Source organism: Argopecten irradians, chromosome 6 (assembly GCF_041381155.1).
Source record: "Argopecten irradians isolate NY chromosome 6, Ai_NY, whole genome shotgun sequence".
Lineage (NCBI taxonomy): Eukaryota > Metazoa > Mollusca > Bivalvia > Pectinida > Pectinidae > Argopecten > Argopecten irradians.
In genome coordinates, this window is record NC_091139.1 from 1883730 (window position 1) to 1908341 (window position 24612).

Below are 24612 nucleotides of genomic sequence, written 5' to 3' on the forward strand. Positions count from 1 at the left end.
AGTCAGTTTACAAACACTCATACAGCTCCGTCCCAAAGGTGTAATACATACAGTCAGTTTACAAACACTCATACAGCTCCGTCCTAAAGGTGTAATACATACAGTCAGTTTACAAACACTCATACAGCTCAGTCCTAAAGGTGTAATACATACAGTCAGTTTACAAACACTCATACAACTCCGTCCTAAAGGTGTAACAAATACAGTCAGTTTACAAACACTCATACAGCTCCGTCCTAAAGGTGTAATACATACAGTCAGTTTACAAACACTCATACAGCTCAGTCCTAAAGGTGTAATATATACAGTCAGTTTACAAACACTCATACAGCTCCGTCCTAAAGGTGTAATACATACAGTCAGTTTACAAACACTCATACAGCTCCGTCCTAAAGGTGTAATACATACAGTCAGTTTACAAACACTCATACAGCTCCGTCCTAAAGGTGTAATACATACAGTCAGTTTACAAACACTCATACAGCTCCATCCTAAAGGTGTAATACATACAGTCAGTTTACAAACACTCATACAGCTCCGTCCTAAAGGTGTAATACATACAGTCAGTTTACAAACACTCATACAGCTCCGTCCTAAAGGTGTAACACATACAGTCAGTTTACAAACACTCATACAGCTCAGTCCTAAAGGTGTAATATATACAGTCAGTTTACAAACACTCATACAGCTCCGTCTTAAAGGTGTAACAGATACAGTCAGTTTACAAACACTCTTAAAGCTCCGTCCTAAAGGTGCAATACATACAGTCAGTTTACAAACACTCATACAGCTCCGTCCTAAAGGTGTAATACAGTCAGTTTACAAATTCAAACAGCTCCATCCTACAGGTGTAATACATACAGTCAGTTTACAAACACTCATACAGCTCCGTCCTAAAGGTGTAATACATACAGTCAGTTTACAAACACTCATACAGCTCCGTCCTAAAAGTGTAATACATACAGTCAGTTTACAAACACTCATACAGCTCCGTCCTAAAGGTGTTGTACATACAGTCAGTTTACAAACACTCATACAGCTCCGTCCTAAAGGTAATACATACAGTCAGTTTACAAACACTCATACAGCTCCGTCCTAAAGGTGTAATACATCAGTCAGTTTACAAACACTCATACAGCTCCGTCCTAAAGGTAATACATACAGTCAGTTTTACAAACACTCATACAGCTCCGTCCTAAAGGTGTTGTACATACAGTCAGTTTACAAACACTGATACAGCTCCGTCCTAAAGGTGTAATACATAAAGTCAGTTTACAAACACTCATACAGCTCCGTCCTAAAGGTGTAATACATACAGTCAGTTTACAAACACTCATACAGCTCCGTCCTAAAGGTGTAATACATACAGTCAGTTTACAAACACTCATACAGCTCCGTCCTAAAGGTGTAATACATACAGTCAGTTTACAAACACTCATACAGCTCCGTCCTAAAGGTGTTGTAATACATACAGTCAGTTTACAAACACTCATACAGCTCCGTCCTAAAGGTGTAATACATACAGTCAGTTTACAAACACTCATACAGCTCCGTCCTAAAGGTGAAATACATAAAGTCAGTTTACAAACACTCATACAGCTCCGTCCTTAAGATGAAACACATACAGTCAGTTTACAAACACTCATACAGCACTGTCCTACAGGTGTAATATATACAGTCAGTTTACAAACACTCATACAGCTCCGTCCTAAAGGTGTAATACATACAGTCAGTTTACAAACACTCATACAGCTCCGTCCTAAAGGTGTAATACATACAGTCAGTTTACAAACACTCATACAGCTCCGTCCTAAAGGTGTAATACATACAGTCAGTTTACAAACACTCATACAGCTCCGTCCTAAAGGTGTAATATATACAGTCAGTTTACAAACACTCATACAGCTCCGTCCTAAAGGTGTAATACATACAGTCAGTTTACAAAAACTCATACAGCTCCATCCTAAAGATGTAACAGATACAGCCAGTTTACAAACACTCATACAGCTCCGTCCTAAAGGTGTACCAAATACAGTCAGTTTACAAACACTCATACAGCTCCGTCCTAAAGGTGTAATACATACAGTCAGTTTACAAACACTCATACAGCTCAGTCCTAAAGGTGTAATATATACAGTCAGTTTACAAACACTCATACAGCTCCGTCCTAAAGGTGTAATACATACAGTCAGTTTACAAACACTCATACAGCTCCGTCCTAAAGGTGTAATACATACAGTCAGTTTACAAACACTCATACAGCTCAGTCCTAAAGGTGTAATATATACAGTCAGTTTACAAACACTCATACAGCTCCGTCCTAAAGGTGTAATACATACAGTCAGTTTACAAACACTCATACAGCTCCGTCCTAAAGGTAACAGATATAGTCAGTTTACAAACACTCATACAGCTCCGTCCTAAAGGTGTAATACATACAGTCAGTTTACAAACACTCATACAGCTCCGTCCTAAAGGTGTAATATATACAGTCAGTTTACAAACACTCATACAGCTCCGTCCTTAAGATGTAACACATACAGTCAGTTTACAAACACTCATACAGCTCTGTCCTACAGGTGTAATACATACAGTCAGTTTACAAACACTCATACAGCTCCGTCCTAAAGGTGTAATACATACAGTCAGTTTACAAACACTCATACAGCTCCGTCCTAAAGGTGTAATACATATACAGTCAGTTTACAAAAACTCATACAGCTCCATCCTAAAGATGTAACAGATACAGCCAGTTTACAAACACTCATACAGCTCCGTCCTAAAGGTGTACCAAATACAGTCAGTTTACAAACACTCATACAGCTCTGTCCTAAAGGTGTAATACATACAGTCAGTTTACAAACACTCATACAGCTCAGTCCTAAAGGTGTAATATATACAGTCAGTTTACAAACACTCATACAGCTCCGTCCTAAAGGTGTACCAAATACAGTCAGTTTACAAACACTCATACAGCTCCGTCCTAAAGGTGTAATACATACAGTCAGTTTACAAACACTCATACAGCTCCGTCCTAAAGGTGTAATACATACAGTCAGTTTACAAACACTCATACAGCTCCGTCCTAAAGGTGTAATACATACAGTCATCAGTTTACAAACACTCATACAGCTCCGTCCTAAAGGTGTAATACATACAGTCAGTTTACAAACACTCATACAGCTCCATCCTAAAGGTTTAATACATACAGTCAGTTTACAATCACTCATACAGCTCCGTCCTAAAGGTTTAATACATACAGTCAGTTTACAATCACTCATACAGCTCCGTCCTAAAGGTGTAATACATACAGTCAGTTTACAAACACTCATACAGCTCCGTCCTAAAGGTTTAATATATACAATCAGTTTACAAACATTGCTTCTACTTCATCTATATTACAGTAAAACTCTTCAAATAATTGAAATTCCACCAATAGGGCTATTTGGCCTAACACGTAATACCTGATAGCAGTTCTGCAGGACTAGTATCTGCAGTGGTGATGGAACATAATTGTTTGTAATCTTCTCGCTAAAATGACGTTAACGCGGTTATTACCTTTTTTGATGGAGAAATTACAGTGGCTTAGTCTTCTTATACCACACATTTTCCTGCCAAAGACTAACGAAAATGGAAAAAATAGGAACATGTTACTTAATATTTGAGGTTCTGAACACTGGAAAGTTTTGCTACATGTAAAATATATTTAAGAAATCCTATTGGGAGAACAGATTACTAGATACTAACTTTGATCTCTTTTTCGTCCTGAAGAAGGTGTTGAATAGGTACTTCATTCCCAGTTGGAGAGATTGTACAGAAATGGCAGTAAAATCTCTATTACCCTGACTTCTCTGTAAACAAAAACAACAACATTATGTTGTATTGAATATTTCAAAATAATACAAAAATGAGAGACAAATGCTGTACATGTGATTGGTTTAGACAATAATTGTATTAATATTGCATCATGAAACGGGATCATTTATATATCTTAACATTTTCAGGCTCTGAGATCATGAATGATCAGTTTCTGTTTTTGTAAGGATTGAATCCTTAAGATTTTGAGCAAAAAAAAACCAAAGCTAGTCAATTATAACATCAAACATTCTCCTAACAGTACCAAATATCTTAATTTAATCACAGACAAAAGACTGTATTGCTTACCGAGTACAAATCTACAAGTGTTTTGACAAATCTAAAGTATTCAACATTGTAGACATCTCGATTTTTGACGAATGTGAGATTTTCTCCCTGTATGACTTGGTGAATGCTGGCCGGCATTTGGTCTGTAAATATTCCTCGTCGTTCTCCCTTGTGGACGAGTTCTGTTAGCTCCATTAGACTGTCAGAATCGAGTCGTCCTTTCCTGAATTATCATTCAAATATATATAGAAAGGTAACCCAGTACCGTAAAAACTGGTATAATTTGCGCACCAGCGTAATTTGTGCAGATACTTTTTAGGGCTGAAAATGCTGAAAAAAATCTACTAACAGTATATTTTGCTCATCAAAAAATTTGGAAAAAAACGATGTCCAGGGAGTCCCGAAATCTATGTATGAAGGTGACAATTTCAATGCAAAATATTCCCCATAAATGCTTGACAACTTGCACAAAGAAGTCTTGTATTTAGAAGAAATAACATATTAAAACCGCATTGTGTTTGTTTTCTTTTATTAATTGGCCACCGTAACCTAAAACTAAAATATCTTGCAGATGTCCAAAACATCGGCGGTCTGGTCCGCCGCACTCCGTGCACATGTCAATGTTTTGAGATATTACACATGAACACTTATCAGGAATATTAGAAAAGATTAGAATCTATTTACTTGAAATTGTCACAATACGTAATTAGTGTGTTTGAGATCATTAACAATCAATAGCAATCAGCTAGCGGATACATAGTTTAGCTTGCAACAATCGCAGTGTGAGTAAACTCGCTACCTGTACGGTACCAGATTCAAGCTGATGGCTTATTATATTTAACAATACGGTTGAAAATGTCACTAACCTTGTAGCTTGTTAATTCTGCAGTAATAAAATTGCAAACCACTTATTGAAAGTCCTAAATATAGGTCAGTTTAGGCATCTTATAAATCCCAGTGTGTTTTGACTTTTTGCACACTGGCCTGCAGTCAGTCGGGCGGTTCCCTTACGTAGCATTGCTAGATTTGCTTTTGGAGTTTCATGTGCAATTTGACTAGAAATGTGAAGATTAATTATAATATCTTAAATAAAGACGTAATAGGACTTTAATCAAGTGAATGTTGATGCACTTTGAAGAATAAATTCTTTGATTTTAGGTAGATACAAATGCATTGTTGACGATATATAGATCAGTCAAGCTAACTAGCCATTCATTCACAGCTCGGCAAACCCAGTCACTGGTGATCATGCACAGGTGGCTGGCTGGCACTAATGTTTGTGTATACACACACACACTCTCTCTATAGACTCTCTCCCTTAAAAAAATACAGGTAAACTAGATTGACCCGGCCCAAGTCACTGATTGTGGCATTGTTTTTACAAATTTAATACCTTTTATCATATAAATAGGTTACCATAAACAAAGCAGTACCTCGACATTCATAGATCGTCAGACCCTCAGAATGGACAGATTTTTTCCCTGTAATTTTTTTAAATCGTCTCTATCAATGTATTTTGCGCACCCCCAACTTCATATTTTATTTTTGCACAGAAAAATTGCGCAAATTACACAAGTTTTTACGGTAAGCCATTCATACTCATTTAGAATCATGTACAGTAGCCATGCGATAATCCGAACAAACAACAGCCTGACAAACTCATAATCTGGACAGAAACATCAGGAAACCAATTTCATTACTGACAAATTAAATGGCATCCCAAAGTCTGGAAAATTGGAAATCTGGAACAGTTTGGACTTGATAAGCAAGTGTTCATATTATCAGAGGTCAACAATCAGAGAATTATCTAGAATGAGTTGTAAGAAGTGAAATTACCCACTTGTGAAATGTGAATACCTATATAATCTGAACGTAAATCAGGTACAACAGGATATGATCTTAACTATAATCTTACCCTAAGTCAGGGATAAGAGGAAAATATCTTAACTATAATCCTACCCCAAGTCAGGTACAACAGGAAAAGATCTTAACTATAATCATAACCCAAGTCAGGTACAAATGAAAAGATCTTAACTATAATCTTATCCCAAGTCAGGTACAAAAGAAAATATCTTAACTATAATCTTACCCCAAGTCAGGTACAACAGCAAAATGTCTTAACTATAATCTTACCCCAAGTCAGGGTCAACAGGAAAATATCTTAACTATAATGTTACCCCAAATCAGGTACAAAGGAAAATATCTTAACTACAATCCTACCCCAAGTCAGGTACAAAGGAAAAGATCTTAACTATAATCTTACCCCAAGTCAGGTACAACAGGAAAATATCTTAACTATAATCATAACCCAAGTCAGGTACAAATGAAAATATCTTAACTATAATCATAACCCAAGTCAGGTACAACAGGAAAATATCTTAACTATAATCATAACCCAAGTCAGGTACAAATGAAAATATCTTAACTATAATCTTACCCCAAGTCAGGTACAACAGGAAAATATCTTAACTATAATCTTACCCCAAGTCAGGTACAAAGGAAAATATCTTAACTATAATCATAACCCAAGTCAGGTACAAATGAAAATATCTTAACTATAATCTTACCCCAAGTCAGCTACAACAGGAAAATATCTTAACTATAATCTTACCCCAAGTCAGGTACAACAGGAAAATATCTTAACTATAATCATAACCCAAGTCAGCTACAAAGGAAAATATCTTAACTATAATCTTACCCCAAGTCAGGTACAACAGGAAAATATCTTAACTATAATCTTACCCCAAGTCAGGGACAACTCGTTTGATGATCTTTGTTTTCTTGGCAGAACTTGGATTTTTTGGTTCCTGTACTTTTTCATAAAACAGCATGTATCCATTCCAATACCGAACACGGTCATCAGGGTAGCTTGACGCTAAAATAACATCCAATGGGGCAATAACATTTACTACAGTTGATAACATAGTCCAGCAATTGATTATTCTAATATTCCAAAGATGATAAAGACAGTTAGTTTTATTTCAAAAGTTGAGATTTGCTCTAAGATTCTTCTGTCATACTGAATGTGTGTAACATCCCTTACAATGACAATCTACAAGTAAGAAAGACATCTTTGTCACATGTAATATTTCACCTTATCCTTATCATGGTCAAACTTAACTTACACAAAAAACTGACCCTTGTCTAATCTAGATCCCTGTCAGAACTGACCCTTGTCTAATCCACATCCCTGTCAGAACTGACCCTTGTCTAATCCACATCCCTGTCAGAACTGACCCTTGTCTAATATGGATCCCTGTATATTGTGTAACTTGTCAGAACTGATCCTTGTCTAATCCAGATCCCTGTATATTGTGTAACATGTCAAAACTGATAATTGTCTTATCCAGATCTCTGTTTATTGTATAACTTGTCAGAACTGATCCTTGTCTAATCCGGATCTCTGTATATTGTATAACTTGTCAGAACTGATCCTTGTCTAATCCAGATCCCTGTATATTGTGTAACATGTCAAAACTGATAATTGTCTTATCCAGATCTCTGTTTATTGTATAACTTGTCAGAACTGATCCTTGTCTAATCCGGATCTCTGTATATTGTGTAACTTGTCAGAACTCACCCTTGTCTAATCCAGATCTCTGTATATTGTGTAACTTGTCAGAACTGACCCTTGTTTAATCCAGATCCCTGTATATTGTGTAACTTGTCAGAACTGATCCTTGTCTAATCCAGATCCCTGTATATTGTGTAACTTGTCAGAACTGACCCTTGTCTAATCCAGATCTCTGTATATTGTATAACTTGTCAGAACTGATCCTTGTCTAATCCAGATCCCTGTCAGAACTAATCCTTGTCTAATCCAGATCCCTGTATATTGTATAACTTGTCAGAACTGATCCTTGTCTAATCCAGATCCCTGTATATTGTATAACTTGTCAGAACTGATCCCTGTATAATCCAGATCCCTGTATATTGTATAACTTGTCAGAACTGATCCTTGTCTAATCCAGATCCCTGTCAGAACTGATCCTTGTCTAATCCAGATCCCTGTATATTGTATAACTTGTCAGAACTGACCCTTGTCTAATCCAGATCTCTGTATATTGTATAACTTGTCAGAACTGATCCTTGTCTAATCCAGATCCCTGTATATTGTATAACTTGTCAGAACTGATCCCTGTCTAATCCAGATCCCTGTATATTGTATAACTTGTCAGAACTGATCCCTGTCTAATCCGGATCCCTGTATATTGTATAACTTGTCAGAACTGACCTTTGTCTAATCCAGATCTCTGTATATTGTATAACTTGTCAGAACTGATCCCTGTCTAATCCGGATCCCTGTATATTGTATAACTTGTCAGAACTGATCCCTGTCTAATCCGGATCCCTGTATATTGTATAACTTGTCAGAACTGATCCCTGTCTAATCCAGATCTCTGTATATTGTATAACTTGTCAGAACTGATCCTTGTCTAATCCAGATCTCTGTTTATTGTATAACTTGTCAGAACTGACCCTTGTTTAATCCAGATTCCTGTTAGAACTGATCCTTGTCTAATCCAGATCTCTGTATATTGTATAACTTGTCAGAACTGATCCTTGTCTAATCCAGATCTCTGTATATTGTGTAACTTGTCAGAACTGATCCTTGTCTAATCCAGATCCCTGTATATTGTATAACTTGTCAGAACTGATCCTTGTCTAATCTGGATCCCTGTATATTGTATAACTTGTCAGAACTGATCCCTGTCTAATCCAGATCCCTGTATATTGTATAACTTGTCAGAACTGATCCCTGTCTAATCCGGATCCCTGTATATTGTATAACTTGTCAGAACTGACCTTTGTCTAATCCAGATCTCTGTATATTGTATAACTTGTCAGAACTGATCCCTGTCTAATCCGGATCCCTGTATATTGTATAACTTGTCAGAACTGATCCCTGTCTAATCCGGATCCCTGTATATTGTATAACTTGTCAGAACTGATCCCTGTCTAATCCAGATCTCTGTATATTGTATAACTTGTCAGAACTGATAATTGTCTTATCCAGATCTCTGTTTATTGTATAACTTGTCAGAACTGACCCTTGTTTAATCCAGATTCCTGTTAGAACTGATCCTTGTCTAATCCAGATCTCTGTATATTGTATAACTTGTCAGAACTGATCCTTGTCTAATCTGGATCCCTGTATATTGTATAACTTGTCAGAACTGATCCCTGTCTAATCCAGATCCCTGTATATTGTATAACTTGTCAGAACTGATCCCTGTCTAATCCAGATCCCTGTATATTGTATAACTTGTCAGAACTGATCCTTGTCTAATCCAGATCCCTGTATATTGTATAACTTGTCAGAACTGATCCCTGTCTAATCCAGATCCCTGTATATTGTATAACTTGTCAGAACTGATCCTTGTCTAATCCAGATCCCTGTATATTGTATAACTTGTCAGAACTGATCCTTGTCTACTCTGGATCCCTGTATATTGTATAACTTGTCAGAACTGATCCTTGTCTAATCCAGATCTCTGTATATTTTGTAACTTGTCAGAACTGACCCTTGTCTTATCCAGATCTCTGTATATTGTATAACTTGTCAGAACTGATCCTTGTCTAATCCAGATCCCTGTCAGAACTAATCCTTGTCTAATCCAGATCCCTGTATATTGTATAACTTGTCAGAACTGACCCTTGTCTAATCCAGATCCCTGTATATTGTATAACTTGTCAGAACTGACCCTTGTCTAATCCAGATCTCTGTATATTGTATAACTTGTCAGAACTGATCCTTGTCTAATCCGAATCCCTGTATATTGTGTAACTTGTCAGAACTGATCCTTGTCTAATCCAGATCCCTGTCAGAACTGACCCTTGTCTAATCCCTGTATATTTGGGGGGATCAGTATAACATTTTACTGCTGGTCCTTGTGACATATGGTTTAGTCAAGTCTTACTGTAGATTTTAACTCAACTGTAGAACTTACAGGATTCATATACTTTAGCTTTGTACGTCCCACCGAAACATTCCGCCTCTAGTGTCTCGTCTGTCATCTCGCACTCCTCCACGATCGTGTCGTTGAACTTGTACCACTTGCCCTTATTTGGATTGTCCATCACCGTACCCCTGTAACAACAGAAAAAGAAAAGTTAGATCGGGGTTTTGGATTTTTTCTGATTATCTTGAGAAAATTTGAGGCTTTCCATTTTCCCTGTGAGGATTATTCATGGTTAGCTTAATGTAAAGTCTTTCTATTAATGTGGGGGAAAAAATCATTAGAAGCAATGAAAAAAAATGACATATCTATAAATCCAACATTTGATGTAAAACACTAATGACACCTGTGAATGTCTAATCAAGCATATGTTATCTGTCCTTTCTATGTACATAAGGCCTCAAGTCCAATAGTTCCCTGAGGGTATGTGTTTGACTCCCAAAGAAAATCATATTTGAAGCACATGTCTATTTGTAACATGTTCTGACTCAGATTTCTGTGAAAATTTTATTTGACTTCTGAATCTGCTAAAAGTCAAGGATCAATTGGATACTCTGATGAAGAAGTACATGATAAAGACTGGAAGTTCTTCTAAAATTTAAAGTCTTACCTTCTGTCTTTGATAAACGAGTAGTAGTGCCCAGCGTTGGCCTGCCCGCTGTGGACTACAACTCCCACTAACTCGTAGTTTATTTGTTTAGACTCCACTGGGGAACTCTCCACCACTTCTGATAGCCGATCATCTAATGAGGAAGTTGTCTCCCCTGATTCTGACTCGGAGCTGCTCTCCGCGTTTTCTGTCACCTCTTCTCGTCTTGCCATTCCTTCTGTTGTATATGGCTCCATGTCTAACACCCACGGAAACTGTTTAACAAATTCCGAAGGTAACCATTTACAACAGATTCATGGATATAACATAGTAATTTCCATTCCCGTCGAGGTTTCTATAAGACATATATAACGTGTGTATAATGAACTATACTTCTAACCAAATTATTTCGTTATAACTGTGTTTTACTGTAACAGTAAGTCTTACTGCATATTACCTTGAAATAATCATCAAATTTGAGCGCCCTGTTAGCTTCCCAGTCGTAGCCGAATCTCTTTAGTTGGATACACAGTAAGGGTGGTAATGTCTTTATACACATCCTCTTTATCGTGTTTCTCTACAAATAAATTATCACTATCAATTAATTAATTATGACAAACAGAAATTTACATTCAAAATGAATCTATGAAATAACTTGACTTCATTCCTAGGAGTTATGTCAAGAATGTTTAGAGAGTATTTTTTTTTTTTTTTAGTTCTACGTGCTATTAACAGGGTCATGTAAGGATGTGCCAGGTTTGCTGGTGGAGCAAAGCAGGAGTACACGGAGAAAACCATCGACCAGCGATCAGTACCTGGCAAATAACCCACATGGGATTCAAACTCATGACTCAGAGTTGGAGGGCTCGAGTTAATATGTCGGGACATCTTAACCACTCGACCATGGCAGCCAGAGAGTAAAATATAAAGCTTTAAGTGAATATAGCTTGTAAAGACACCGGACCTTATGTGAATATACAAAAGTCCTTGTACTTGTAAAGACACCGGATCTTATGTGAATATACAAAAGTCCTTGTACTTGTAAAGACACCGGATCTTATGTGAATATACAAAAGTCCTTGTACTTGTAAAGACACCGGATCTTATGTGAATATACAAAAGTCCTTGTACTTGTAAAGACACCGGATCTTATGTGAATATACAAAAGTCCTTGTACTTGTAAAGACACCGGATCTTATGTGAATATACAAAAGTCCTTGTACTTGTAAAGACACCGGACCTTATGTGAATATACAAAAGTCCTTGTACTTGTAATGTTACTCACCTTTTCTCCGCACTTCTCACAGAAGTAGGCATTGTCGCCCTCTAACAGCTCTCCATGGACAAACTGATCTAGAGAATCCTGTAATGTGGCATTCTTCACAGTCAAGTTTAATGCGAAAAATGACTCTTCCCTCTCATACCTGAACAAAATTAATAAATATAAGGAAAAATTTAAAGTATAATATCTTAATTTACAAACACAATCTAGTCAGTATTTCATGTTACAAAGAACAAAAATATCTATTTCAATGCAACTTCTCAGGCCCAACCCCTATGTATCATTTAAGCATTGAACGTCTTTCAGTTGGCATTCATAGCAAATATGAATGCCAACTTGACAGAGGCAAAATCCATGAAGCGCGCTAGCTCTTCATGTTGAATTTGCTTCTGTCCAGTTGGCATTCATATTGGCTATGAATCCCAACTGAGAGACGTTCAATGCTTATATTTACATTTGGCTATAATATTATGTTGAAATACTAAAGGATTTTGAATCTATAATGAATAAATCAATCGTTATTGTCAAGGATGGAACAGCCATTTGAACAGCCGTCTTCCATTCGCTGGAAGGACGTCATCATAAACGATTGGAGTTCATAGTCTATATCACTGCAAACTGCACTTGGTAAGGTTACATATCGGGACTGCAGTGAAAATGTAAATATTACCTAAATGAACTTTCAAGCTTTCCACCCAAAAAGGGTGTCCCCACATCCCTATAAGTGAACCTCCCCTTTCTGAGACCTTAATTTCATTTTACTTGAATTAAATGAAGACTAAAACTATGTAGATTTCTCTATATGATTTCTTTTGAATATTGATTAATTTCTTTCTTTGTGCATTATGTTTTAATTTATGCATAGTTATGTGAAAGTTTAGTTCAAATTTGGTCCAATTAAGCACCATCTTTTTCCAATATGAATCACCTGAGTGCTCATTGGGTTGAATACAGTAATTGAACTAATTCTATTGTATCAGATCAAACAGCAAGATAACATTATTTCACTACTATGTTGCATTTATTGTCCAAAAGCACCTTTTTATTTTTCTTACTTCAGTAGTATTATATATAGCCAAATGTTTGTTTTGAATTCCCTAGAGTAAGACAGGTTTATCCACCTTGACCTTCAGTATAAGAGTGTGTACTGACCTTGACCTTCAGTATAGGGGTGTGTACTGACCTTGACCTTCAGTATAGGGGTGTGTACAGACCTTGACCTTCAGTATAGGGGTGTATACTGACCTTGACCTTCAGTTACACTAGAAGAGTACATGTATAGGGGTGTGTACTGACCTTGACCTTCAGTTACACTAGCAGAGTATATGTGTACTGACCTTGACCTTCAGTTACACTAGAAGAGTACATGTATACAGGTGTGTAATGACCTTGACCTTCAGTATAGGGGTGTGTACTGACCTTGACCTTCAGTATAGGGGTGTGTACAGACCTTGACCTTCAGTATAGGGGGGTGTACTGATCTTGACCTTCAGTATAGGGAGTGTGTACTGACCTTGACCTTCAGTATAGGGGTGTATACTGACCTTGACCTTCAGTTACATTAGAAGAGTACATGTATAGGGGTGTGTACTGACCTTGACCTTCAGTTACACTAGCAGAGTATATGTGTACTGACCTTGACCTTCAGTTACACTAGAAGAGTACATGTATACAGGTGTGTAATGACCTTGACCTTCAGTTACACTAGAAGAGTACATGTACAGGAGTGTGTACTGACCTTGACCTTCAGTTACACTAGAAGAGTACATGTATATGGGTGTGTACTTACCTTGACCTTTAGTTACACTAGAAGAGTACATGTATTGGGGGGTGTTCTGACCTTGACCTTCAGTTACACTAAAAGAGTACATGTAAAGGGGTGTGTACTGACCTTGACCTTCAGCTACACTAGAAGAGTACATATATAGGGTTGTGTCTTCAGGGGTGTGTACTGACCTTGACCTTCAGTTACACTAGCAGAGTACATGTGTACTGACCTTGATCTTCAGTTACACTAGAAGAGTACATGTATAGGGGAGTGTACTTACCTTGACCTTCAGTTGCACTAGAAGAGTACATGTATAGGGGTGTGTACGGCCTTGACCTTCAGTTACACTAGCAGAGTACATGTGTACTGACCTTGACCTTCAGTTACACTAGAAGAGTACATGTATAGGAGTGTGTACTGACCTTGACCTTCAGTTACACTATAAGAGTACATGTATAGGGGTGTGTACTGTCCTTGACCTTAAGTTACACTAGAAGAGTACATGTATTGGGGGGGGGTGTACTGACCTTGATCTTTAGTTACACTAGAAGAGTACATGTATAGGAGTGTGTACTGACCTTTACCTTCAGTTACACTAGAAGAGTACATGTATAGGGGTGTGTACTTACCTTGACCTTCAGTTGCACTAGAAGAGTACATGTGTACTTGCCTTGACCTTCAGTTACACTAGAAGAGTACATGTATAGGGGTGTGTACTGACCTTGACCTTTAGTAACACTAGAAAAGTATATGTATTGGGGGGTGTACTGACCTTGACCTTTAGTTACACTACAAGAGTACATGTATAGGGGGTGTGTACTGACCTTAACCTTTAGTTACACTAGAAGAGTACATGTATTGGGGGGTGTACTGACCTTGACCTTCAGTTACACTAGAAGAGTACATGTATAGGGGTGTGTACTGACCTTGACCTTCAGTTACACTAGAAGAGTACATGTATAGGGGTGTGTACTGACCTTGACCTTCAGTTACACTAGCAGAGTACATGTGTACTGACCTTGACCTTCAGTTACACTAGAAGAGTACATGTATAGGAGTGTGTACTGACCTTGACCTTCAGTTACACTATAAGAGTACATGTATAGGGGTGTGTACTGTCCTTGACCTTAAGTTACACTAGAAGAGTACATGTATTGGGGGGTGTACTGACCTTGACCTTTAGTTACACTAGAAGAGTACATGTATAGGGGTGTGTACTGACCTTGACCTTCAGTTACACTAGAAGAGTACATGTATAGGGGTGTGTACTTACCTTGACCTTCAGTTGCACTAGAAGAGTACATGTGTACTTGCCTTGACCTTCAGTTACACTAGAAGAGTACATGTATAGGGGTGTGTACTGACCTTGACCTTTAGTTACACTAGAAAAGTATATGTATTGGGGGGTGTACTGACCTTGACCTTTAGTTACACTACAAGAGTACATGTATAGGGGGTGTGTACTGACCTTAACCTTTAGTTACACTAGAAGAGTACATGTATTGGGGGGTGTACTGACCTTGACCTTCAGTTACACTAGAAGAGTACATGTATAGGGGTGTGTACTGACCTTGACCTTCAGTTACACTAGAAAAGTACATGTATAGGGGTGTGTACTGACCTTGACCCTCAGTTACACTAAAAGAGTACATGTATAGGGGTGTGTACTGACCTTGACCTTTAGTTACACTAGAAGAGTACATGTATTGGGGGTTGTACTGACCTTGACCTTCAGTTACACTAGAAGAGTACATGTATAGGGGTGTGTACTGACCTTGACCTTTAGTTACACTAGAAAAGTATATGTATTGGGGGGTGTACTGACCTTGACCTTTAGTTACACTACAAGAGTACATGTATAGGGGGTGTGTACTGACCTTAACCTTTAGTTACACTAGAAGAGTACATGTATTGGGGGGTGTACTGACCTTGACCTTCAGTTACACTAGAAGTGTACATGTATAGGGGTGTGTACTGACCTTGACCTTCAGTTACACTAGAAGAGTACATGTATAGGGGTATGTACTTACCTTGACCTTCAGTTGCACTAGAAGAGTACATGTGTACTTGCCTTGACCTTCAGTTACACTAGAAGAGTACATGTATAGGGGTGTGAACCTTGACCTTCAGTTACACTAGAAGTGTACATGTATAGGGGTGTGTTCTGACCTTGACCTTTAGTTACACTATAAGAGTACATGTATAGGAGTGTGTACTGACGTTGACCTTCAGTTACACTATAAGAGTACATGTATAGGGGTGTGTACTGTCCTTGACCTTAAGTTACACTAGAAGAGTACATGTATTGGGGGGTGTACTGACCTTGACCTTTAGTTACACTAGAAGAGTACATGTATAGGGGTGTGTACTGACCTTTACCTTCAGTTACACTAGAAGAGTACATGTATAGGGGGTGTGTACTTACCTTGACCTTCAGTTGCACGAGAAGAGTACATGTGTACTTGCCTTGACCTTCAGTTACACTAGAAGAGTACATGTATAGGGGTGTGTACTGACCTTGACCTTTAGTTACACTAGAAAAGTACATGTATTGGGGTGTGTACTGACCTTGACCCTCAGTTACACTAGAAGAGTACATGTATAGGGGTGTGTACTGACCTTGACCTTTAGTTACACTAGAAGAGTACATGTATTGGGGGTTGTACTGACCTTGACCTTCAGTTACACTAGAAGAGTACATGTATAGGGGTGTGTACTGACCTTGACCTTCAGTTACACTAGAAAAGTACATGTATAGGGGTGTGTACTGACCTTGACCCTCAGTTACACTAGAAGAGTACATGTATAGGGGTGTGTACTGACCTTGACCTTTAGTTACACTAGAAGAGTACATGTATTGGGGGTTGTACTGACCTTGACCTTCAGTTACACTAGAAGAGTACATGTATAGGGGTGTGTACTGACCTTGACCTTTAGTTACACTAGAAAAGTATATGTATTGGGGGGTGTACTGACCTTGACCTTTAGTTACACTACAAGAGTACATGTATAGGGGGTGTGTACTGACCTTAACCTTTAGTTACACTAGAAGAGTACATGTATTGGGGGGTGTACTGACCTTGACCTTCAGTTACACTAGAAGAGTACATGTATAGGGGTGTGTACTGACCTTGACCTTTAGTTACACTAGAAAAGTATATGTATAGGGGTGTGTACTGACCTTGACCCTCAGTTACACTAGAAGAGTACATGTATAGGGGTGTGTACTGACCTTGACCTTTAGTTACACTAGAAGAGTACATGTATTGGGGGGTGTACTGACCTTGACCTTTAGTTACACTAGAAGAGTACATGTATAGGGGTGTGTACTGACCTTGACCTTCAGTTACACTAGAAGAGTACATGTATAGGGGTGTGTACTGACCTTGACCTTCAGTTACACTAGAAGAGTACATGTATAGGGGTGTGTACTGACCTTGACCTTCAGTTACACTAGAAGAGTACATGTATAGGGGTGTGTACTGACCTTGACCTTTAGTTACACTAGAAGAGTACATGTATTGGGGGTTGTACTGACCTTGACCTTCAGTTACACTAGAAGAGTACATGTATAGGGGTGTGTACTGACCTTGACCTTCAGTTACACTAGAAGAGTACATGTATAGGGGTGTGTACTGACCTTGACCTTCAGTTACTAAAGAGAGTACATGTGTACTTGCCTTGACCTTCATTTACACTAGAAGAGTACATGTATGGGGGTGTGTACTGACCTTGACCTTCAGTTACACTAGAAGAGTACATGTATAGGGGTGTGTACTGACCTTGACCTTGTACACTAAAATACATGTAGTGACTACTTGACCTTCAGTTACACTAGAAGAGTACATGTATAGGGGTGTGTACTGACCTTGACCTTCAGTTACACTAGAAGAGTACATGTATAGGGGTGTGTACTGACCTTGACCTTCAGTTACACTAGAAGAGTACATGTATAGGGGTGTGTACTGACCTTGACCTTCAGTTACACTAGAAGAGTACATGTATAGGGGTGTGTACTGACCTTGACCTTCAGTTACACTAGAAGAGTACATGTATAGGGGTGTGTACTGACCTTGACCTTCAGTTACACTAGAAGAGTACATGTATGGGGGTGTGTACTGACCTTGACCTTTAGTTACACTAGAAAAGTACATGTATTGGGGGGTGTACTGACCTTGACCTTCAGTTACACTAGAAGAGTACATGTATAGGGGTGTGTACTGACCTTGACCTTCAGTTACACTAGAAGAGTACATGTATAGGGGTGTGTACTGACCTTGACCCTCAGTTACACTAGAAGAGTACATGTATAGGGGTGTGTACTGACCTTGACCTTTAGTTACACTAGAAGAGTACATGTATTGGGGGTTGTACTGACCTTGACCTTCAGTTACACTAGAAGAGTACATGTATAGGGGTGTGTACTGACCTTGACCTTCAACTACACTATAAGAGTACATGTATAGGGGTGTGTACTGACCTTGACCTTCAGTTACACTAGAAGAGTACATGTATAGGGGTGTGTACTGACCTTGACCTTCAGTTACACTAGAAGAGTACATGTATAGGGGTGTGTACTGACCTTGACCTTCAGTTACACTAGAAGAGTACATGTATAGGGGTGTGTACTGACCTTGACCTTCAGTTACACTAGAAGAGTACATGTATAGGGGTGTGTACTGACCTTGACCTTCAGTTACACTAGAAGAGTACATGTATAGGGGTGTGTACTGACCTTGACCTTCAGTTACACTAGAAGAGTACATGTATTAGGGGGTGTGTACTGACCTTGACCTTCAGTTACACTAGAAGAGTACATGTATAGGGGGTGTGTACTGACCTTGACCTTCAGTTACACTAGAAGAGTACATGTTATGGGGTGTGTACTGACCTTGACCTTCAGTTACACTAGAAGAGTACATGTATAGGGGTGTGTACTGACCTTGACCTTCAGTTACACTAGAAGAGTACATGTATAGGGGTGTGTACTGACCTTGACCTTCAGTTACACTAGAAGAGTACATGTATAGGGGGTGTGTACTGACCTTGACCTTTCAGTTACACTAGAAGAGTACATGTATGGGGTGTGTACTGACCTTGACCTTCAGTTACACTAGAAGAGTACATGTATAGGGGTGTGTACTGACCTTGACCTTCAGTTACACTAGAAGAGTACATGTATAGGGGTGTGTACTGACCTTGACCTTCAGTTACACTAGAAGAGTACATGTATAGGGGTGTGTACTGACCTTGACCTTCAGTTACACTAGAAGAGTACATGTATAGGGGTGTGTACTGACCTTGACCTTCAGTTACACTAGAAGAGTACATGTATAGGGGTGTGTACTGACCTTGACCTTCAGTTACACTAGAAGAGTACATGTATAGGGGGTGTGTACTGACCTTGACCTTCAGTTACACTAGAAGAGTACATGTATAGGGGTGTGTACTGACCTTGACCTTCAGTTACACTAGAAGAGTACATGTATTGGGGGTGTGTACTGACCTTGACCTTCAGTTACACTAAGAGTACATGTATAGGGGGTGTGTACTGACCTTGACCTTTAGTTACACTAGAAGAGTACATGTATAGGGGTGTGTACTGACCTTGACCTTCAGTTACACTAGAAGAGTACATGTATAGGGGTGTGTACTGACCTTGACCTTCAGTTACACTAGAAGAGTACATGTATAGGGGGTGTGTACTGACCTTGACCTTCAGTTACACTAAAGAGTACATGTATAGGGGTGTGTACTGACCTTGACCTTTAGTTACACTAGAAGAGTACATGTATTGGGGGTTGTACTGACCTTGACCTTCAGTTACACTAGAAGAGTACATGTATAGGGGTGTGTACTGACCTTGACCTTTAGTTACACTAGAAAAGTACATGTATTGGGGGTGTACTGACCTTGACCTTTAGTTACACTACAAGAGTACATGTATAGGGGGTGTGTACTGACCTTAACCTTTAGTTACACTAGAAGAGTACATGTATTGGGGGGTGTACTGACCTTGACCTTCAGTTACACTAGAAGAGTACATGTATAGGGGTGTGTACTGACCTTGACCTTCAGTTACACTAGAAAAGTACATGTATAGGGGTGTGTACTGACCTTGACCCTCAGTTACACTAGAAGAGTACATGTATAGGGGTGTGTACTGACCTTGACCTTTAGTTACACTAGAAGAGTACATGTATTGGGGGTTGTACTGACCTTGACCTTCAGTTACATAGAAGAGTACATGTATAGGGGTGTGTACTGACCTTGACCTTCAGTTACACTAGAAGAGTACATGTATAGGGGTGTGTACTGACCTTGACCTTCAGTTACACTAGAAGAGTACATGTATAGGGGTGTGTACTGACCTTGACCTTTAGTTACACTAGAAGAGTACATGTATAGGGGGTGTGTACTGACCTTGACCTTCAGTTACACTAGAAGAGTACATGTATAGGGGTGTGTACTGACCTTGACCTTCAGTTACACTAGAAGAGTACATGTATAGGGGTGTGTACTGACCTTGACCTTCAGTTACACTAGAAAAGTACATGTATAGGGGGTGTGTACTGACCTTGACCTTCAGTTACACTAGAAGAGTACATGTATAGGGGTGTGTACTGACCTTGACCTTCAGTTACACTAGAAGAGTACATGTATAGGGGTGTGTACTGACCTTGACCTTCAGTTACACTGAGAAGAGTACATGTATAGGGGTGTGTGTACTGACCTTGACCTTCAAGTTACACTAGAAGAGTACATGTATAGGGGTGTGTACTGACCTTGACCTTCAGTTACACTAGAAAAGTACATGTATAGGGGTGTGTACTGACCTTGACCTTCAGTTACACTAGAAAAGTACATGTATAGGGGTGTGTACTGACCTTGACCCTCAGTTACACTAGAAGAGTACATGTATAGGGGTGTGTACTGACCTTGACCTTTAGTTACACTAGAAGAGTACATGTATTGGGGGTTGTACTGACCTTGACCTTCAGTTACACTAGAAGAGTACATGTATAGGGGTGTGTACTGACCTTGACCTTCAACTACACTATAAGAGTACATGTATAGGGGTGTGTACTGACCTTGACCTTCAGTTGCACTAGAAGAGTACATGTGTACTTGCCTTGACCTTCATTTACACTAGAAGAGTACATGTATAGGGGTGTGAACCTTGACCTTCAGTTACACTAGAAGTGTACATGTATAGGGGTGTGTACTGACCTTGACCTTCAGTTACACTAGAAGAGTACATGTATAGGGGTATGTACTTACCTTGACCTTCAGTTGCACTAGAAGAGTACATGTGTACTTGCCTTGACCTTCAGTTACACTAGAAGAGTACATGTATAGGGGTGTGAACCTTGACCTTCAGTTACACTAGAAGTGTACATGTATAGGGGTGTGTTCTGACCTTGACCTTTAGTTACACTAGAAGAATACATGTGTACTTGCCTATGTGGACAATCTTTACAAATCTTTTGATCAGAAAAGATGCCTTCAAATTTGGACTTGAAAAGTTCTTGTTTTCCGCTTTTCTGAAATCAGAATTCAAGTGTATATTTTAAAGTTGGACAAATACTAGTAAAACATTCAAAGTGTTTCAGACCACCATATAAAGCTATCAATGAAATATCATAATTGACTACAAATATGAAAGGTAAAGCTTTAAAGATGTTCCACTGCTGACAGAACAAAAACAATACTCATCATTTGAACAATTTTGTTTGATTGTGTATATATATATATACATATATGTCTTCTTAACACAACAAGAGGCCCATGGGCCTTAACGGTCACCTGAGTTAGAATATATAATGAAACAAATTAAAGACATATAAACACTAAATGCTGGGTCTTGAAGTTGGTAAGTGATTTATAAATTTGACTTTTTAGACTATGAAGTGTATTTGCTTCCATCAAACCTGTGAACTTAGAGGTATTTTTTGAAATTTTAATCATTTTGACCCTGTTTGGTCCTGCCCCTCTGGTCCCCCAGGGGGTCATCAAGGACGGATATGGATGTTAAAATGCTATATTTTAGGCTAATAATTCTAATCAAGTTTGACTAATTTCCTGGATAAATAATGTTCACAAATATGTTTTTCCTATATAAACTAAAGTAAACTTGAACCCTCCCCAGGGGGTAACGTGAGACCCCAAGGTCATATAATTCACAATTTTTATAAAACACCTTAAGACCTTTCCATCTATAATTATTTGATTCTACTATATCCAGAATTTTAGAAGATTTTTCAAGTTTTAGCCTATTTGACCCTTTTTTAGCCCCGACCCTCCGCCCCCAGGGGGTCGGCCAGGACCAATGTGGATATGATATTAAAATGCTATCTCAGGCTAATAATTCTAACCAAGTTTGATTCATTTCCTATGAAAATTGAGCAAAAAATGCTCATTAATGTGTTTTCCCTATATGAACCATAGTAAACTTGACCCCCTCTCCCATGCGAGACCCCAGGGTCATATAATTCACAATTTTTGTAAAGGACCTTAAGACCTTTCTATTTATGAAAAGTATTTGATTCTACCATTTCCAGAATTTCAGAAGAAGATTCTTGATTTTTGAAGTTTTAGCCTATTTGACCCTTTTTTAGCCCAGCCCCTCTGCCCCCAGGGGGTCGGCCAGGACCAATGTGGATATGAAATTAAAATGCTATATCAGGCTAATAATTCTAACCAAGTTCGACTAGTTTCCAATGAAAATTGAGCAAAACATGCTCATAAATGTGTTTTCCCTATAAAAACTATAGTAAACTTGACCTCCTCCCCAGGGGGAAACGTGATACCCTAGGGTCATATAATTCACAATTTTTGTAAAGGACCTTAAGACCTTTCTATTTATGAAAAGTATTTGATTCTACCATTTCCAGAATTTCAGAAGAAGATTTTTGATTTTTGAAGTTTTAGCCTATTTGACCCTTTTGTAGCCCAGCCCCTCTGCCCCCAGGGGGTCGGCCAGGACCAATGTGGATATGAAATTAAAATGCTATATCAGGCTAATAATTCTAACCAAGTTCGACTAGTTTCCAATGAAAATTGAGCAAAACATGCTCATAAATGTGTTTTCCCTATAAAAACTATAGTAAACTTGACCTCCTCCCCAGGGGGAAACGTGATACCCTAGGGTCATATAATTCACAATTTTTGTAAAGGACCTTAAGACCTTTCTATTTATGAAAAGTATTTGATTCTACCATTTCCAGAATTTCAGAAGAAGATTTTTGAAGTTTTAGCCTATTTGACCCTTTTTTAGCCCGGCCCCTCTGCCCCCAGGGGGTCAGCCAGGACCAATGTGGATATGATATTAAAATGCTATATCAGGCTAATAATTCTAACCAAGTTTGACTAGTTTCCAATGAAAATTGAGCAAAACATGCTCATAAATGTGTTTTCCCTATAAAAACTATAGTAAACTTAACCTCCTCCCCAGGGGGAAACGTGACACCCTAGGGTCATATAATTCACAATTTTTGTAAAGGACCTTAAGACCTTTCTATTTATGAAAAGTTTTTGATTCTACCATTTCCAGAATTTCAGAAGAAGATTTTTGAAGTTTTAACCTATTTGACCCCTTTTGACCCCGCCCCTAAGGCCCTTGGGGGTCAGTCATAGAAAATTTGCTAATAGGATTAAATGGCCATCTCATACTGATAATTCTGATAACATTTGACTCATTTCCTATTACAAATGACCAAATAATACTCAACAAGAGGCCCAAGAGGTCTTGACGGTCACCTGTGTGCTGCTACAGAAAAGCATTGCAAAGTTGGTTCAAATCTGTAAAAAGTATTTACGAATTCGAATCAATTTTAAAGTTGAACCTTTTAGAATTTTTATTTTTTGTTTTTCATTTTGATAGTGTTATGTTACCAAACCTTATGCTTAAATTCCAACAAAACCAAACAAGAAGTCAGTCATGCAGTGTCAGTGATTTTATAAATTTCACTTTTTAATCTAAGAAGATTATTTGGTTCCATCAAATCTGTGAATTCAGAAGAAGATTTTTGAAGTTATAGCCTATTTGATCCCTTTTGGCCCCGCCCCTCTGGCCCATTGGGGTCGGCCAGGCCAGGACAAATATGGATATGGTGTTAAAATGTTATTTCAGGCTAATAATTCTAACCCAGTTTAACTAATTTCCTATGAAAACAAAGCAAATAATGTTCATAAATGTGTTTTTCCTATATAAACTATAGTAAATATGACGCCCTACCCAGGGGAAAATCTGAGATCCCAGGGCGATGAAATTCACAATTTTTGTAAAGGGCCTTAAGACCTTCCAATCTATGAAGAGTATCAGGTTTTATCAAATCTGTGAATTCAGAAGAAGATTTTTGAAGTTTTAGCCTATTTGACCCTTTTTTGGCCCCGCCCCTAAGGCCCCTGGGGGTCGGCCAGGACCAATATGGATATGACGATAAAATGCTATCTCAGGCTAAACATTCTAACCCAGTTTGACTAATTTCCTACGAAAAATAAGCAAAAAACATTCATATATGTGTTTTTCCTATATAAACTATAGTTAACTTGACCCCCTCCCCAGGGGGAAACATGAGACCCCAGGGTCATATAATTCACAATTTTTGTAAAGGACCTAAAGACCTTTCCATCTAAGAAGAGTATTTGATTCTACCAGTTCCAGAATTTTAGAAGAAGATTTTTGAAGTTTTAGCCTATTTGACCCCTTTTGGCCCCGCCCCTAAGGCCCCTGTGAGTCAGTCATGGAAAATTTGATAATAGAATTCAATGGCCATTTCATAGGGATAATTCTGACAATATTTGACTAATTTTCTATTACAAATGACCAAGTAATTCTCCAAAATGTGTTTTCACTATATAAACTATA

At 38.4% G+C, this 24612-nt stretch overlaps 1 protein-coding gene across 1 annotated transcript in view; it reads right to left on the minus strand.

Moving 5' to 3' along the window:
* Positions 1 to 24612, minus strand: part of LOC138326151 (ubiquitin carboxyl-terminal hydrolase 24-like) — a 123716-nt gene that overhangs the window by 38129 nt on the left and 60975 nt on the right. The window contains exons 40-47 of the mRNA XM_069272279.1: positions 21204 to 21286; positions 11978 to 12116; positions 11150 to 11269; positions 10714 to 10967; positions 10095 to 10234; positions 6886 to 7018; positions 4165 to 4366; positions 3748 to 3851 (exon numbers count right to left, since the gene is read on the minus strand). Of these exons, the coding sequence (XP_069128380.1) occupies positions 3748 to 3851; positions 4165 to 4366; positions 6886 to 7018; positions 10095 to 10234; positions 10714 to 10967; positions 11150 to 11269; positions 11978 to 12116; positions 21204 to 21286 (1175 nt within the window). The remainder of the gene's footprint in view (positions 1 to 3747; positions 3852 to 4164; positions 4367 to 6885; positions 7019 to 10094; positions 10235 to 10713; positions 10968 to 11149; positions 11270 to 11977; positions 12117 to 21203; positions 21287 to 24612) is intronic.